Source organism: Pseudochaenichthys georgianus, chromosome 24 (assembly GCF_902827115.2).
Source record: "Pseudochaenichthys georgianus chromosome 24, fPseGeo1.2, whole genome shotgun sequence".
In the NCBI taxonomy this organism is placed as follows: Eukaryota; Metazoa; Chordata; class Actinopteri; order Perciformes; family Channichthyidae; genus Pseudochaenichthys; species Pseudochaenichthys georgianus.
This window is the reverse complement of record NC_047526.1, coordinates 7,872,381-7,891,167: the sequence shown is the minus strand read 5'-3', so window position 1 is coordinate 7,891,167 and position 18,787 is coordinate 7,872,381. Positions and strand designations below refer to the sequence as shown.

The 18,787-nt window shown below is 40.9% G+C and overlaps 1 protein-coding gene across 1 annotated transcript; it reads left to right on the top strand.

The window, feature by feature from the left end:
- Positions 1–4,953: 4,953 nt before the first annotated feature.
- Positions 4,954–15,767, top strand: LOC117440066 (leucine-rich repeat-containing protein 15). Its single transcript, XM_034076289.2, has 8 exons — positions 4,954–5,027; positions 5,134–5,221; positions 8,325–8,513; positions 11,759–11,943; positions 12,021–12,277; positions 13,153–13,273; positions 13,532–13,667; positions 13,773–15,767. Exons 2-8 carry the CDS (start codon positions 5,206–5,208, stop codon positions 13,961–13,963), a joined length of 1,095 nt encoding a protein of 364 aa, XP_033932180.1. The 5' UTR covers positions 4,954–5,027; positions 5,134–5,205; the 3' UTR covers positions 13,964–15,767.
- The last annotated feature ends 3,020 nt before the right edge of the window (positions 15,768–18,787 follow it).

Sequence of the window (18,787 nt, the reverse complement as noted above, 5' to 3'; positions counted from 1 at the left end):
AGATCTATTAATTTTACTCTCAAAATGCACCAGATTGATGCTTTTAACTTCAACATTCAAAACAAATCTTCCTGGTGGTGCATGCCCCCAAACCCCCCTAGATGAGATTAGATCCCCCCCCCCCCCACACTTAAATCATGTCCACATGGATATGAAACTAAATACATTTGCACACATCTTGTGTCCATATATTTCTGTTTTGGTGGTCATGCCACGGTGCATGCATGCGCGGGTCATGGTCAAATATCTGGATTAAGAGGTTGCTTTTTCTTTGCACAGCATCAAAGAAAGGCAAAATCAATGGGCTGTGATTTTAGTTTTTTAAGCAGACGTTGAGTTCAATAATTTGTACGGCCCTCGAAGGATGTTGTAAAAATTGAAATGGCCCTTGAGAGGAAAAAGGTTCCCCACCCCTGACTTAATGCATACTAAAAGTATTTATTGAGCTGTAAAATACATTGTACGACTGTACTTCACCACCAGACTGCATTATTTCCCTTAATGATCCCCTTGTTGATAACACGCTAAGGCATGTAGCGACACTCCTCCACTAATTAAGTTAAATGTACTTTAAGTGCATGCAAATCCGTTTTTGAGTTTAGTGTTTTCAGTATGAACACAAACAGTCTGACAGCACCTGCTGATGCAGGTTAGCCCTGTTCACTAGCTGTTCCTTCTCTACACTGAGCAATGTTCAGTCTGTCACATAATTCATTGTAGTCCTACCTCCTTACTTCCAAAGTCAGACACTGTGTAGGTGACCAACGTACCTCTCTTTGCAGTCTTTCCTTTTGTCTTCTTCGCTTTTTTTCTTGCCGTCTTTGTTTTTCTTGTTCTTCTTCCTCTTCTTCCCTCTGTCTGACGAAGAGGATGAGGAATTGGAGGAGGATGAGGAGTTGCCTGCCCCTATTTGGTCACCTTCAGAAGTAACTGGCGCCTTAACTGATGCCATGTTTAGAAGGGCCATTGAAACAGAGGATTAAAACATAACTATTGTTACCACTAAGGGTCAGAACATTTACAATAATCTTTAAACCTTATATTGGGTGTTCAGAGTTTCACGCAGATTGGTGAAAATTCATATATTGTTTTTCACTAAATTTGAAATAGTGAAAAATATCGTGACCTGAAATGTTAGGTAAGTGAACATATTTGTTCTTTAGGATTTATGGAATATGTGAGATAATTTTCATGACTCTAGTTCAAACGGGGCATGTGATATGCCTGTTCCAAGTTTCCCCTGAACAAACGGACTCAACATATTTTAACAAGTGACTGTTCTTTGCCTCTCAATCCAACCCTCTACTGTCGGTTGATAAGTGAGCTGGAGCCTGATCTGTCAAGCTCTACCCCACCATTTGGTGCTGTCCGTCCTATATGCTTGTCATGATATGTTTGCAGTGAAATGACTGAATTGCTGATGCAACTAGTCATCTGCAAGCATGTGCCTCATGGACTGTGATGAGAAATGTTGTAGGGCTTGGTGTATGTGCCTGTTTTTTTTTTCTTTCTCAAAAGCTATCAGATGCCAATAAGTAATTATTTAATCATTATCGATTTGCTTACCCTCAGCCAGCTGTATCCTCAGATAGTCCCTTTCGCTTTCAACAGTTAATAATATTTCCTTTGAAGCATCTAGCCTTATTTTTAAGGCATTGTTATCAAGGTTTCTGCGCTTCAGAGCTGCTATGGCTGTGGGAGCTGCAGAAAAATCTGTAATGACAAAAACGGCAAAAAAATAACATTATCTTTTCTGTAGTTATTACACAAATAGTATGTATAGGCAGATTGTGGTTCCATGCCTTTGTTTAGCGATTTCAAAAAATGTACAATAAAATGTCAAAATTAGAGATCTAGGACCGCCTGTATTGTCGTAAAGTTGATCACATTTAATAGAGACTGTTGAATTCTATAATGGGACTTGCAACTGCATTTAAACACTGCAAAACCTATGATAATACATTACAAAATATTACTATATTCACTTCAAGGCAACTGTAAGATAATTGTTTCTGAAGTCCTTAGGGACTTGGCTTGGCAACTGGAAGGTCACCAGTTCAAGTCCCGGAAAGACCAAGTGCTACCGAGGTGTCCCTGAGTAAGGCACCGTTCCCTACACTGCTCCCCGGGCGCCGTACATAATGGCAGCCCACTGCTCCTAACACTAGGATGGGTCAAATGCCGTTAAAAGCTTCAAAGCTGTATTTATCATCTGAATAAACGAAACAAGTTTAATATTCTGAAAGCCAAGACTTTGTTTATTTGAAATCAGATGAAAACAAACTGTAACGGACCCTGCCGTGTTATCTATGATTACTATGTCTTACATTCATAATGTCAGCGGAGGGAGGGGAAGCGGCTCTGTGGAAGAGCAGAGTGGTGAGTGAGAGGCGAGCTGTGTTCTTCCCTTTACAAGCTTAAAAAAAAATGCCTGTAGTAGTAATTCTGGAATGACCCATGTAATCACAACAGTAATCATACCTCTTGCTCGTTCTATCGCTTCCCGTCTGTTGAAAGGACCAGGAGTCGCTGGATCAAACATATCGGGTAATATACATGTTGTGCATGGAACATAGTCAAGTTAGCTACCTAGCTAGTTAACGAGCATGTTAGTTAGCATTACTTATTATTAGGACTGTCAAGTTAACGCGTTAATAACGCATTAACGCATGTGCATTTTTTGTCCTCAGCCACCCCGTAGTTTCAGAGCGCATCGAGTTTAAAATACCATCTACAAGCTGATGCTGACAGCCCCGCTCCTGCCGCCCGCTTGCTGCAGACCACACTTCCACGCTCACCAGCAGGCCCTGACTGGCCATTGGGAGGACCGGGGGCCTATACTACAAAGCTGGTTCAACCTAACCTGGATATGTTTCAGTTAGCCGGTTGGCCTAATCCAAAACATACGCGCTCTCGCTAAACTGTACTACGACACTGGTTATCAAGTGGATCGCTCAAGCCAGCCGTGTCCTATCTAGTTAGGTGCGCGTTCACATGAAAGGGGTGGTATCTGGAGCATTCGACCAATCACAAACATGGAGAAGCGCACTGACAGCGCAGCGTCATACTTCCTGAATGAAAAGTGAACTTTAATACTAGTCAAAAATGAAGAAGTTAAACTTTAAACATCCATGACTTAAACACTTGATCCAGGATCAAAGCCACAGAGCTGCACCTGCAAGGTGAATACAGCTGGCAAAAGAAAAAGTGTTTATGATATCACTGCCCCGTCTAAAACACGATCTGACTTTAATTACATTTGTCTCGAGTGTTTCGTCAACTTAATGTGTTGCTTAAAATAATACTTCTGCATACAGTAGGCCCTATGTGACACTGAGTGTTGCACGGCCAGATACTTCAGTTGCTTGCTACTTTTTAAGGGCGGTGATGACAGTTACAGCACGAACTGAAGTTGATGCGATTTGATTGGAGTGTGAGGCATGACGTGAGCCTCATCTGATTGGTCAATCTCTCGATTTGTTTTCACCAAAGGAAGCCAATTTCGGCTAGCCTCCTCTCGCAACAGAGTGTGCAATCTACTGTTTCACCATAACATCTAGAGGGGCGCTGTTTCACTCTTTGTAAAATACTCAATGAGAATCGGGGAGATTTGGGCCGGCAGAATAATTACCGAAACTAAACGAAGTGTTTTTATTTATTTATTAAAATTATAACTACAATCCAAAAAAACAGGGGAAGCCTGGCTTCCCTTGGCGTCCAGGAGAAAACGCCATTGAGTTCAAGGGATAATTCTCGCCCTGCTGCACTTGTATGGGCCAGTTGAGCTGGTTCTTCCACCAGCTCAACTCTGTCCCTCATCATGAACGCAGGAGGCTGGCTGTATATCTGAACTTGCGCCCTCATCTTGCACTTGTTCTAAGATGCTGCTGATAGTGCTTGTAGCAGAGCTGCTGCCAAAAAGGTCTGTCAATTTGCGACATTTATATGCGTCACCTGCGAGTGACTTCACCAGAGGCGCGGGAAGGTATTTTGAGTGGGGGTGCTGAGGTGCTGGACTCCAGTGAACACTATTACGGGCACTATAGAGCACGCACAAAAGCACTCCCCACACGCAAACACACAGTACACCCGCGACTGTTACAATGAAGGCTCGATAATCAGCTCACGGCATATAGGCAGGGGTAAAGTGCTATTTTTTACGAGTGGCGAGCGGACCTCATCTCCTCTAGGGGGTCCAGGGGGATGCTCTTCCGGGAAGATTTTTTTTAAATATTGAAGTTGAAAGCATCAATCTGGTGCACTTTGAGAGCAACATTAAGAGATCTATGGATACACATCTCAACACCCAGATGAAACAGAACTGTAAGCAGATGTTCTTTTTCTTTATGGATATTTTACAAATCACTCAAACTGTATTCTTGTTTTACTGCCATATAGTATTTCATAACTGTTTTTCCTTTATTCTCTTATTTGTTTTATAACTATAATGATCATATGAAGGTGTGCCGCGGAAATAATCTTTTGAATAATTTGTGACCAAACCGTTTGAGACCCACTGAGATAACTTAGACTAATGTGAACTATCTAAACACTCAGAGAGTCCTTGTTTAGCGCCTCTCGGTCTCTCCTCCAGCTTGTTGTGGAACAAACAGCTCCGTATGTCCGTTAGTGCAGCTAGCTAACCAGATGCTAACAACATGGTCCCTGCTGCTGGCACTGGTCCCACCCACACACACACACACACACACACACACACACACACACACACACACACACACACACCACACACACACACACACACACACACACACACACACACACACACACACACACACACACACACACACACACACACACACACACACACACACACACACACACACACACACACACAACACACACACACACACACACACAGTAGACTTGGCAGCATTACATGGATTGATGCCATAATCTGTGGTTGCCACATTTCTCTGGGCTCTGTGACATTGCAGGAGTTTCACACCCTGCTTTCACTTTCTGCTAGCTGTTCCCACACTGATACACGGGTAAGGGTAGGTTTTCAGGTGAGAGAGACCCATATGCTGCATTCTTACATCCATCTGATTCAGAACACAGGACAAGCTCCCTCTGATGTTGAATTATTCATTTGTTAACATTGTAAACCTCCAGGAAAATATTTCAGTCTGTTTGAGAGGTGAAAATACAGCCATTGGGGGAACCAAGTGTTGTTAAGAAGGTGTGATGGCAGCATGTGTAGGTAAGTGGAACCCAGTAAGAAGACCACGTTAAATCTACCATCTATCTTAATTTTTAAATCAGAGTTTCAATGGAATAATGTTTTGACTTTATTGCAATGCATGGTCCATTGGTTTGTTCCTTTTTTTTCTTTTAATGTATCCCAGTACGATCTGTGCACACCTTTAAAACAGGGTTAGTTGCAGATTAATTTAACATTTTTCCACATCCCTATTTATTTTTTAAAGAATTTGAGAAATATGTTGTTACGTAAGTACTTTAGACGGTTTTCTGTTAGTTCTACTTGCATGAATTTAAATCATTTATGGAGACATAACTTACCTTTGTTACAGAGAAAAACTTTTAAATACTGCTCTGCATGAGATATTTTTTCATAAATGTTTTGCACAGCCGTTTGACACATATCTTTTGGAGTTAAAGTTTGAATATGGCATAATAATAATAATAACAACAATAACAATGTGCACACCTTTTTTTTGCTATAGAAAATAATTTTTAAAAACTGTTATTAAAAAAAAAAGATAATTATTGCCAATAAAACTTTTGAGATTCATAAATTCTTGAATTGGTTTGAGAATAAAAGGCACTACAATTAAGTAGTAAACATACAAGGAATTAATAATAATTAAAAAATAACTTATATTTAATCTAATATACTATACTGAAATCAGTGATGTACCTGAACGCGTTCAATGAACGATCGTTCATGAACGCGTTCATATTTTGGGCGAACGTGAACTGAACGTACTGTATTTCCGCTAGATGAACGTAATTGAGAACGCGTTCATTCTCAGCGCTGTATAACGGCGTTCAAACGTGCGTTCATTCTCAGCACTGTATTATAACGGCGTTCAAAAGTGTGCCAGATTTCATATGCCTTTCAGCCGAAAACCCAGTTAAAACACACCGTAAACAGGCTTCAAAATAATGCGGAAAACCACCCAATCTGGCAACAGCAAGCTGCCTGTGACGCGTACGCGCCTGTCACCCCTGGCTGTCGCACTAAAATATAAATATACTAAATATATCAGACTCCTCACAACAAACAATGTGGAACCGCGGAACCGGCGAGCATTGAATGAATGAATTAATTAGTATGGACGAAGCCGAGAGCAGCTGCAGCAGCACTCGCTCAGAGTGAGACTCTACGGCAGGGGTGGGGAACCTCCGGCCGTATACGGCCCGCGAGACAATTTGGTACGGCCCTCGAGGTAATTTATAAACACACGCAAAAAATAAAAAAATTAAAGAAATCTAGACCGCAAAAAAATTAAACAAGCGAGTACCTGTTTTTCCTGGCCAAGGTCAGGGTCCTTGAACACAACACGAGCCTAACGTGTCATCACGTGGTATATGTCTCGACTGACAGGGGTGCAGTTCTGACGGAGAGCACCAGAACGCCACTCCAGCACTTCAGAAATTGCAGTACCGATAAGTCCGTACACATGCCACAGTTTCTGCGTGTCTGTGTCTTTAGTTGAAAGCCCAGTGGCGATCTGCTCATCTGTCATACTATAATAACTGTGTTGTTGTCATTAGCATCTGGTTAGCTAGCTATGCTAACGAATATAAGAAGCTTTGTCTACAACCAGTGAGGTAAAGGCACATCTTTATATGATCATTATAGTTATAAAAAAAATAAGAGAATAAAGTAAACAGGTATAAAATACTATAAGACAGTTATTAATAAAGAAGAATACAGTTTGAAAGGGGAGTGATTTGTCAAATATCCATAAATTAAAAGAAAATCTGCTTACAGTTGTGTTTGGGTGTTGAGAGATGTGTCCATAGATCTCCTAATGTTGCTCTCAAAGTGCAACACATCTTGCCAGGGGAGCATGCCCCCCGGACCCCCCTAGAGGAGGTTAGGTCCCCCCCACTTAAACCATGTTCACATGGATAGGAAACTAAATACATTTGCACACATCTTGTGTCCATAAATTATCTTTCTGTTTAGGTGGTCACGCCACACCCTGCACGTGCATGCATACGCGAGTCATGGTGAGATATCTGGATTAAGAGGTTGCTTTTTCTTTGCACAGAATGAAATGAATGAGCTGTGATTTTAGTTTTTTTAAGCAGAGGTCAATAGCTTGTACGGCCCTCTGAGGATATTGTAAAAATTGAAATGGCCCATTAACATCGTACAGGAGACAAATAATAGCTCGCAGCAACGTATTGAAAAAAGAACTATGAACTATAAATTAGTTCATTTTTGAAACCATGAACTTTAGTTCAAAATGTTGAATTATGAACTATGAACTGAACTAGTTCATTTTAAAATATGTGAACTGTGAACTGAACTAGTTCATGTAGAAAGTGAACTTTCCCAACACTGACTGAAATAAGGTTGAACAATTTGGGGATTTTTGTACCGTAGATGTTGGCAGCAATCACTCTTGTACAACATTTAACAAACATCCTGTACTATTCCAGCAAGAATTATATAGAGATACCGGGTAAATACAGAACATATTGTGGGCGGTGGTGGTGGTGGCGAAGTCGATAGGGACTTGGCTTGGCAACTGGAAGGTCACCAGTTCAAGTCCCTGCAAGACCAAGTGCTACCGAGGTGTCCCTGAGCAAGGCACCGTTCCCCACACTGCTCCCCGGGCGCCGTTCAAAATGGCAGCACACTGCTCCTAACACTAGGATGGGTCAAATGCAGAGAAACAATTTCCCCACGAGGGATTAATAGAAGTCCATCTTAATCATATTTGGCAGTGGTCTCTCTATAATAGTTTTGGGAAAAAAAGACATTTGTATAAAACACCATCAATTTCCTAACCTAACCTAAACACGAATAATAGGGTTGGGAGTTTCCCTAACAGCCCTGATCTCCTGCAAAGGAGCACGCTATTTACTTCCTGTATTTTACTAGCGTCTCTTGACATGTGAGCAATTGCATCACTCTGTCCACATCTCTCAACATCTACAGCAGGACTGCTGCAGAGGATCAGGGCTCTATTTCCTCTGAATGTGTATACGTTTGCTTTTAAAACCTGGTTGAAATATCAAACTAACTGCTTTCTCAATGTCAATGCAATCACAAGTGTATCACTTTCTCTGGACCTCTCTCTAAATAATTTACCTCCAACCTGCAGGGTACACCAGGATGCACTTGGCATGGTTAATGCTGATCCTATGGATGATGCAGGCTGCTGACTGCTGTCCTGATGTCTGCAAATGCTCCAGGAAGTCGGGTCCAGAAAAGTCAGAGGTCAACTGTCACAAGAGGGGGCTTCAAGCTTTCCCCTCCCAACTACCCCCTGATGCCTGGATCCTCAAACTAGGTGAATGCCATTTGGTTAATTAAATCATACCCCAAATATTTTTAATTGTCAAGCACTTAGTACCTGAATTCGTCCATGCCCACCCAACTCGTTCTGTGTCCGTATGTCTGTATGATTGAGTGATTACATCTAAGTTGTCTGGCGGACACTTTCAAATTTTCAACTGCTACATCTCAAATCCTAAATGTAGTAGTGTGACTTAACGGTGGAAATACCCAACCCACTCTCTTCAGTCTGCGTACAAATGACACGACTTTACACATTGGAAATGCGTGCAATAGATATGCAGAGGTCCGATTTTGCGTGCATATGATACACTAACCATTCCCATTGAGTTCTGAGGCCGAGTTTTGCATGCATATGAAACGCCACGTTTCGTGCCTGCACCACTTCTTTTTGTCCGGTCTACTTTCCCCCTATTTTGTATGTTCTCTTAATATTTGTTTCATCAAATATATCATTATTCAACAAAAATAATTAAATAACGTGCTTTAACCACTAGTAGGCGGTGCACACAAGTTACACACAGCATACTAATAATAACTTATTATTATTGTAGGACACTTATGTATTTATAATGTCTGAAGATGTGTAGTTTTATTCATGTTTTCACATAATTTTACACTATTTCACATGTTTTACTTCTACACATTAATATCTTATTTGTAAAACATCACGGTATAAAGGTATATCCGTCATTTAAGGGTAAGCTATTGAAATTCTGATTCCATAGATGTGTCTCCCATCACCCAAAACCCCTGACTATTCTCTCAACTCAGTATTTACATTCTTATATTCAAAGAAAATCAGTAATATCTTTAAAGTCCTTTTCTATAAGCTGTGTACCGTTATGGTGTAAATATAACCTATCTACCAATTGGATCAAATATAAAAGTCAGCCGAATTGGTGTTGATACTGCAAGGAGACGTATTGTGTGAAGAGAAATTGAAGATGTTGTTTAATTGCTGATATATTTATGATCCACGTCATGTATTCAGTTTCGGTGGCAGTTCTTCCAGTTTGTCCAGAAGTCTTCTAATCAGGGATCTATAAATAAATAACTACGGCAGATATGTAATATTTAATGCAGCCGAACTGTGTATTACAATGTCGTTATGTGATGACTTTCAAAGAGAAAAGAAAGCACACTCGGAATAAAGTATTATTTTTAAAATGTTTTTTGGATTTCATATCGCATTAACACCATATCCCATCGTGAGGATCTTGGGTAATCAGTTCAGTGGGTGTGTGGTGTGTATCGCAATGATGCTCGAAATGTCCCTTATCGGCCTACGTCTGTTTCCGGTGACTTTATTTTGAAATGTAGTCCCTGAGGAACGGCTAAAAAGCCAGAGATTATAGAATTGTGTGTTATTGTTGAGTAAATAACAGTGTGTTATTTAGAAAAGAATAACACATTAGAAGGAAAAAAAGATTAAAAATAATACAGATTTCAGTATTCTGCTTGGTATTGAGTAAGAACATGTTTTTATGAACCACACAGCTTCCGGTCTACCCGACCAGACAAAACGTGGCATATCATATGCACGCAACATCGGACTTCTGCATATCTATTGCGCGCATTTCCAATGTGTAAAGTTGTGTCATTTGTACGCAGACTGAAGAGAGTGGGTTGAAATACCGGCTACTTGAACTATTGGAGCCTGTTCAACTTGGCAACCGGACTATACATCGTTGATCTTGATGGGTCCAATTATTTTTCTCATCCTAAAGGAAAGTTCCTGGCTTTTTTTTTTTAATTGTGCACTGATCGGTATCTGACTGTCTTACAATCCCTATTGATCCAGTTTTTAAAAAACTGTTAAACCAGCGATGCATCGGGTTGATGCATCGGGACTTGTTAGTATCGGTCTTTCAAGTAAGGCTGTCTGTTGGTTCGAGAACTATCTATCATGCAAATCACAGTGTGTGCGGGCAGAAGGCTTAACTTCAACATCTCTTCAGGTATCCAAGGGTGTGCCACAGGGATCTGTTTTAGGACCATTGTTATTTATAATTTACATTAACAGTCTTAATAACAATGTTTTGAATGCAAACTTGCACTTTCATGCCGATGATACAGTTATTTATTGTTCTGCGTCCACCCCGAATCAGGCTCTTTGTCAGCTCCAGAATGCTTTTAACATTGTACAATCCAATATGAGTGATTTGAAACTTGTTTTAAATGCTGCCAAGACAAAGCTAATGATGTTCTCGAAAGCAAAACCCAAGATCTTGAACCTTCCTCCTATCACCACCTTGCAGGGGTTGGAGATTGAATCTGTGTTGCAGTATAAGTATCTTGGAATTATAATTGACAATTTGCTTTCATTTAAACCACACATTGGGGAACTCTTTAACAAATTAAGATTACATTTTTTTTACATTTTTTTTAGAAACAAGTCCTGTTTTTCCTATGAGGCCAAAAAGAGACGAGTGTCTGCAACCTTTCTGTCTGTGCTGGATTATGGAGATGTGGTTTATATGAATGCATCTTCTCAGTGCCTTCACTCACTGGATACCATCTACCACGGTGCACTGAGATTCATCACACACCTCAAAACCTTGATGCACCACTGCAATCTATACACTCGTGTTGGATGCTCTTGCCTGACCACGCGTAGACTGAAACATTGGCACATCCTTATATATATAAGGCTATTCTTGGTGCTCTTCCCCCTTATCTAAGGATGTACATAAACAGAACATGCATAGGATCCTATCGGCTTCGCTCCGAGAACTTTTTCCTTTTTAACTGTACCAAAGGTCCGTACTGAACTGGGGAAAAGGGCGTTCAGTTACGCTGCCCCTCAAGCTTGGAATCTGCTTCAAACTGAGCTGAAACTCAGAGAGCTGGTCTCATCAGAAACACTCAAAGCAGGCCGCTGTGTCTGTAAATGCTTTGGCTAAACTTGGTGTATGACTGTGTTTTCTTTTAATTGTCTGTAACTGTAAAATTGTCTGTTACTGTGCTGTTACCATTCTTGGGCCAGGACTCTCTTGAAAAAGCGATTTGTAATCTCAATGAGACCTATCCTGGTTAAATAAAGGTAAAACAAATTATGTGGGTCATAACTGCTTTGGTAAAACACATTTGTATGTGGTATTATATGTTTAGTTACTGGTTTGTAGTTCGTTTTATTCTCTATGTTTGTGTTCTGTTTTTATTGGAAAACAGATGTGTTTGGAGGATGTTATATAAATACATGTATTAACTATCCAACTTTCTCACTGTTGTCTAAAGGTGAGAATGGTATCACTGACCTGAAGGCTAATGCTCTGAAATCAATTCAAAATATTGAGAGTATCAACCTGGAACAAAATACCATCAAGTCCATCCACCCCAAAGCCTTCTCTGGTGCCAATCGACTGATGCTCCTCAATCTCTACGCCAACCACATCACCAACATCCCACAGAGGGTATTCCAGGTAAAGAGTTGGAGAGGATTTGATACTATGTAAAGCAATCACAAACCAATGATTTGACTAATGTTCCCTTTTTTTAGGACCTCCTGAACCTCCGCTTTCTCATGCTGGGACAGAACCAGATTTCCGTCCTTAAACCTGAGATGTTTGCTGGCATGAGGAACTTGTCAGACTTAGACCTTCCTCTCAACGCGCTGACAACGCTCCCGTCCAATGCTTTCAAGCCTCTGATCGCCCTCAAGGTTCTTGACCTTTCCATGAATCGCATCCAGAAGATATCTCCCAAGGCCTTCAATGGACTCAGAAAGCTCATGTTTCTCAACCTAGACAGTAACAGGTCATTATATATGCATTTATGGATGTCACACGTTGATGATCTTTCACTTCCTTTTCTAACCATATTGTAGCCATGCTAGAATTCTGTATCAAACTATGGTTTTACAGAATCGTCAATTATTGGGGTAATAATTGACGATTGCGCTAGAATTTGAAAGTACACAACCGGAAAAAATCTGCCCCTTCCTTCAGACTTCCTTACAGAGCCCCTCCTCCAACACACACGAACGCGCACATGACCAATGAGGGCACAAGATAAGTTTGTGCACAGATGGAAGGCTGACAGGCAGGTAGGCCATCCAGTTACTTTAGCCGGGCCGGCTAAAATGATTGGTCGTGCTTTTTACAGCGCCACGGCTTCCACAGATGAATTTTTGCATGTAATGTATTCATTGCTATCGGGATGTTAAGAGCATTCCATGGAATATAACAAAAAGTGTTTCTGAAATAAATTACATACCCCACCTTTAAGTTTGGGAACGTTTATCTTATAAACAACGAAAATAATCACTTAGCTGAGATTATGGTAGTTACGGTAAGAACAAACTGTGTCAACAGTCGTTAGACAATGGGAAACCAACAGCAGTGTTTTTGTTTACAGTCTGGGGTTATCTGTCTAACTTGGGATCCTTCCGTATTTCTTTCTTTCTTTATGTCATGATTACTACAAAAACAAGAGGTTGTCAATTGCTGATGTTGTGGTTCTTCTTGGGAGGATAGTCTGTTCAGGAATCTCTAAAAGGCAGTGAGAACATGTGGATATCCTTTCAATGCTTGGCCCAGTTTTGAAACCAGGGAACAGAAATGTAACACATTTAGATTAATTGCAAAGTGTATTGATGTTAATTAACAAAATGTAACTCTCCCCAAATCCAGTCTGAAGAACGTTCCGAATGGAGCTTTCAGAACGCTGCCATCCCTTGAGATGCTGGTGTTGGACAACAACCTTCTGTCCACACTGAGCGCGTCAACTCTTGATGGCCTGGGCAATTTGCAGGTAACTCAGTGTCTTGGGTTCATATACGGACAGAAACCAAATAGAAAAACTAAGATAGAATCTGTTTACAGTATATATATATATATATATATTCCTTGCTAAATACTGTCTAAATAGATCATTTGGTGACATTTTGAATTCCTATACCACTTGAATATTCTTAATAAGTTCACTGTGATTGCATTGCACACATTTTTCTTCTTGCTCGTTGGTAAACTATGTGCTACAAAAAATCAAATGTGCTTTATATTTAACCAGGAACTCTACCTGAGGAACAATGAGCTGGAACAAATACCCCCTGATTTGTTCAAAAACATGGCCAAGCTCTCTCGGCTGGTTCTCAGTGGGAACCGCCTGAAGACATTGGACGCAAACATGTTCGCCCCTGTTCCTGGTACGACTACCATTCTGCCTTTTATCAGCATTTTACAGGAACTAAGTAGTGATGTATACCAGTAGAGATACAAATTACTTTATCATTTACCTTATTTTGTGTCAGATCTGAAGAAGCTCCATCTCCATGACAACACGTGGCAATGTGACTGTCACATCATCTCCTTGGTGCAGTGGATGGGACAGACCAAGGTCACCCTCTCGCCGCGGGACTCCGTCAGGTGCACGGGTCCTACGGAGCTCCAGAAAAAAAGCCTCTCCAGTCTTCAAGCTGACCAGCTGATCTGTCCTGCCTAATGCCAGAAAAGGTTCAGATGATTAACTTGAACTTTTACAACATGTACATTATTCAGCTTAAACATGCATTATCTGTTACATTGGCTAAACCATCATGTAGAATTTTGACCCATACATGAACATGGTTTAAAGCATTAAAATCAATAAACACATACATTATTAGGTTTTCATTCAACAGGAAGAATGTGCATTAGTGTTGCGTTCTCCACCAGCTAAGTACAAGTGCTGTCTCCTATCTCCAAATCAAACACAGAGATTAATATTATAATCTCATATTGCTTTTCGTATAAACCCTGCGCAGGTTTGGAAAGTGGCGGATTACATGCAATGGGATTATATTAATCCCATTCCAAGAAAAGGTTTCTGTGATCTTTTATGGTGGATGTAAATTAAAAGCCTTTTTTGGATAGAGCAATGATACACTGCCAGGATGTGAAGAGCAAGAACAGTCAAGGATGGCTGGAAATAATGTAAATCTATTGAAATTGTAATCCCTAAATTAGATTAAAGTGAAATAAGGAAGGTGATCCGGTTGCCATGCAGCCCAGCAGTAATGCCCTGCATGGACGTATCTATCTTGACACCTGAACATGACTTGCAAATGTGGTCATTGGACAGGGCATTATCGCCACCCTCTTTTCTTCTACCACTTTATAACCTGGCTACAAGAATCCACTACAATTTATTCATTAGAGCTTCAACAAGGTCAAATATTAATGTTGGGGTTATCACCCAACATGGCCGAGGTCACAGTAAGCGTTCCAGTTAATTCCAAACGTGTACGATAAGGATTCTGCTCCTACAGAGAGTTCATGTTGAAGCTGTCATAATGCCTTTACTATTTCAGAAATGTATTCTCAATATGGTGAGATGGGTTCACGAAGCCACGACTCTGTTTAGATTTATTGTTTCACAAATATCCATGTTTTATCTTGAAATAAATTGTTGAGATATAAGACAACATCTACTTCTGATAGTACTTGTTTTCTTCCTTACTCTAATATCTAGAAGTACCTGGTATAGCTCGAGACCAACAGTGTCTCATTGTCCTGGGGAAGACAGAAAATGGGATGGTACGCAGTCGACTAACCTTTGACTCGTCCATGGATCACAATCGTTTTCCTGGATAATACAAAATTGGCTGGAGAGTTAGGTAAAGTTAGCTGTCAACAGTCTGTATACAGAAGTTCCATAGACGTGAAACATTGTGCATGAATGCTGTATTCATCAAAGGTAAATTATAAAATAATCAACAAATATATATTATGTTACTCTACTCTGTCTCTAATGTGACCTGTCTCCATATACTTTAATGTTCAAAAAGGTCTTTATTTTTCTCATACTCCCTGTGCTGCAGCACCTCTTTTCACCCTCTGTCTGAAACCAGAACCCAGTCTGCTCTGATTGGTTAGCTGGCCGGCTGTGTTGTGTTTGGTCAACCACTTAGAGATGTGTCAGATATGGCCTATCCAATAGAAGGGTGAGTGTTACATAGTGATGTTACAGCAGTAGACAAAGGAGTCCAATTGGATTGAATTTTAGACTTCACAGACAATCTACATGCATAAAAACCTATATAACACACTACAGGAAATGGACAACCCCAAAAAGCAAAATAGGGCCTCTTTACAGACGTGAAACATTGTGCATTAACGCTCTATTCTGCAAAGGTAAATTATAAAACAATCATGATACTGTATGTTCAATAGTCTTGTAAAAGTGTGTTTTTGGCAAGAAACTTCAATGAATAATTTTGTTAGTGGGGGGACATTTCCAGAGCAATGTCAAATGTATATTACAATAATAAAAGAGTGTACGTTAAGTTTCATGGGATCCAATGTTTCTGTTTTGTTTTAATCGTGGTACCGACATTTTAATAGGAATTCCAGATGTATTGGAATCGACCCTAAACGCAACTTTCCTCTTCCTGAAAGAGGCACTCTCTTCAGGTTCTGTTACACATCAATGAACACCCACAGGAGAGACAGAGCAGTGACAGTTAGCTCAGTTTTGGCTGAAAACAGAGAGACATTGGGAGAATAGGCGGGGGAGTAATTAGAAGCGGTGTGTGAATGGGATGAGATGGGAGACGGGGGGGATAGCAGAGCGTGATATCCTGCCCTCAGCTTTCTGTAACTGACAAGGTGACTCCTATCGACCTCCCCACACAATAACTTTGACATGAAACACGGCATCATCTCCCACTCCGGCAGGGGAGAAAATTGCCATAATTTCCACCTGCACTAAACCTGCAATTATGGGAGCGCACCCAAGAACAATATAATAGCTAGGCTTTGTTCCGGTTGCAGCTTTTCCTGTCTCCTTTGGTAGATTGTGCACAGGTTATAGCAAAGTAAATCCAATTGAATGCCAATTGAATGCTAACTGCAATAAATACCAATAGACAACTATCTTTCTAACTTTCTATGCACTGTACCATCAGTGTTAGATAGCCAATCAGGTAAAAGGACATTAAGCAAGTTCAAACACTGTTGTGGCATCTCAACACCACCACTTCTCCTTATGTTAATATGGTAACGCCTATTTTCCAACACCTACAGATGTGTACCTGCTGTCTTTGGCAGATCGGTTAAATGGATTCCTTGCGTCCCTCACTTGCGTTGTTCCCTGCGACTAGTCCCTCCCACCAGGGAAGCATGGAGAGACGCAAGGAAACCACGAGAAGCAGGGAAATTAGTTTTAAGAGCAATGGGACGTCCTTTCCTCCGGAGCGTCACGTGTAGCGACGTCCGTTCGTGATGACGCCGCACAGCTGATCGTCTGACAGCAGCTCTGTCCCCGTTGTGTTCACAAACACCCTCTGTTAGTACACATTTACTGACACAAACATTTGTATCATCTGTTGTAGACCCAAATACATTAAATAAAATAAGAACTCATTCTCAAAAAAGATAAACGCCATTCTTAAAATGTATAAACGAACATTAGTTGGATCAATATTGATTAGAGTGCACAATAGAAATAAAATAATTGAGAGAAGAAAAAGAGATGTTATCTATCAAAACCCAGTTAGATTAACATTCATTGGATTTCACACTTTGTTTGGATATGTAGCAAATTAACATTTTAATAGCACTTAATGACTGACTGAATGGAAATGACAATAAATGAAAATGTAAAACGAAAAAAGCGATCATGAAAATGTTTCCAATAAATGAATAAAATGATTTTTGACCACTTTGTTGTTCAGACATATCACATATTTGTAGCTAAATGATGCATGAATTGAAACAAAACACGGTATAAACTGAGGAGTGACTCTCGTGAGTTTCATGTATTTTCTTCACTCCGCTGGGAAACTGCTCTCATGTCAAGAAGCATGAGATCAGTGCATGCACTGCCTCGTCCAATCAGTGAGCGATACACAGTAACGGGGCGGGGCGAGTGTCTGAGGATTTCATCGGAGGATGGTCTGGTAGTTCCTCCATTATCGCTCCTCCATTATCCCTCCTCGATCCTCCGGCAGAAATAAGCACCATGGGACGGTACTCAAGATGGCGCAGACAAATCAACTTCCGGTGAGACCGAGGAGCGAGGAGCGAGGAAATGAAAATAACCGACTTGAGGTGTAGCCGTAATGTGTTCTCTACCATGCTGGCTGTCACATGCTTAACCTCGGTGCTAACACATCATCAACAACATCCAAAGGAACTACTGGCTTCCTTATAGCAAACATGTTATTAGAGGGATTCCTTTTCTTATGGAACTAGACAGAAGGAATCTTCCGTGATGCATCACACTATTATTAATGCCACACAGCAGTCATACGGTGTTGTACACAGCCCACATCACACACACCAGGGACTTTCACCTACGCACACACAGCAGTTCCTATAGCAGCATTACACACGCTGGGTGCTGACAGGGAGGCTGAAAACTAATAAGAGGCCAAAACTCAATCAGAGGGAAGCTGCAGATGTCCAGGATTCAATTTGTTGACATCATTTGAGGGTATGGGCGCCAACAGGAGCTCTGGTGACACGAACACAGAGGGCGAGTTCAACATCGCCTGCAGCTGGATTATACTGAGGTCAGAAAGCTGGAAAGTAACCATTTAAGAGTTCCACACTGTGTCTTAAGTGGCAGCATTTATATATCACTTTTAAAGTCTTGTGAGACGCGCCAGATGCATCATGTGTTAGCCCTAGGCGACAGTATCAAGCTACTTCACAGTGATGTGTTTGAGTGATTTTCAGCAGTGAGTTCCAGTACTTACAAGTGAGCAAAATTGGTAAAAAGAATGTATAAACATAATGACTGGGGGAGGGGGTGCTAGTGGAGCCTCGCAGCGGCGAAACTGTAAGTTCGCCGCAGATGAGGCTCCCTCCGCAAAATGAAGCACCCTCCACAAGTTGAGGCCCCGCCCTCCGCAAGATAAGGCCCCCCCCTCCGCGAGGTGAGGCGCTACCTGTCTACCTGTCTACCTGTCTACGCTACCTGATCTGCCTGTCGGAAGGGGCAGCCCTGGTGGTAATGTATATGTGAGATTTTTGGTGCATTGTTATTGTAGTTTTACCGATGAGTATGTCATGCATCATCTGTTTACTTACATGGACGAATGCCAGTAGTCTTTTATGGGTTAATTGCAAGCTAACTTTTGGATATTTTATAATTAACAGCTAACCGGGCAACAGAAAAACGAGATTTGACGATGGCGGGCTAATATACTATCGACTCAATTGTGTTACAGGTTACTATATTTTAGCGTTAGACAACACATTAAACTACTAGATCTAGAATGAACAAATGAAATGCATACAAAACGTTTTGACATAAAGCTGCACAGTATGCATAACTTACTCA

What these genes read in the sequence shown, in the direction of transcription:
- LOC117440066 (XM_034076289.2), top strand. An exon ending in TCCCACAGAGGGTATTCCAG is followed by an intron (nt 11,944 to 12,020) that starts GTAAAGAGTTGG and finishes CCCTTTTTTTAG; the next exon opens with GACCTCCTGAACCTCCGCTT. An exon ending in CTCAACCTAGACAGTAACAG is followed by an intron (nt 12,278 to 13,152) that starts GTCATTATATAT and finishes CCCCAAATCCAG; the next exon opens with TCTGAAGAACGTTCCGAATG.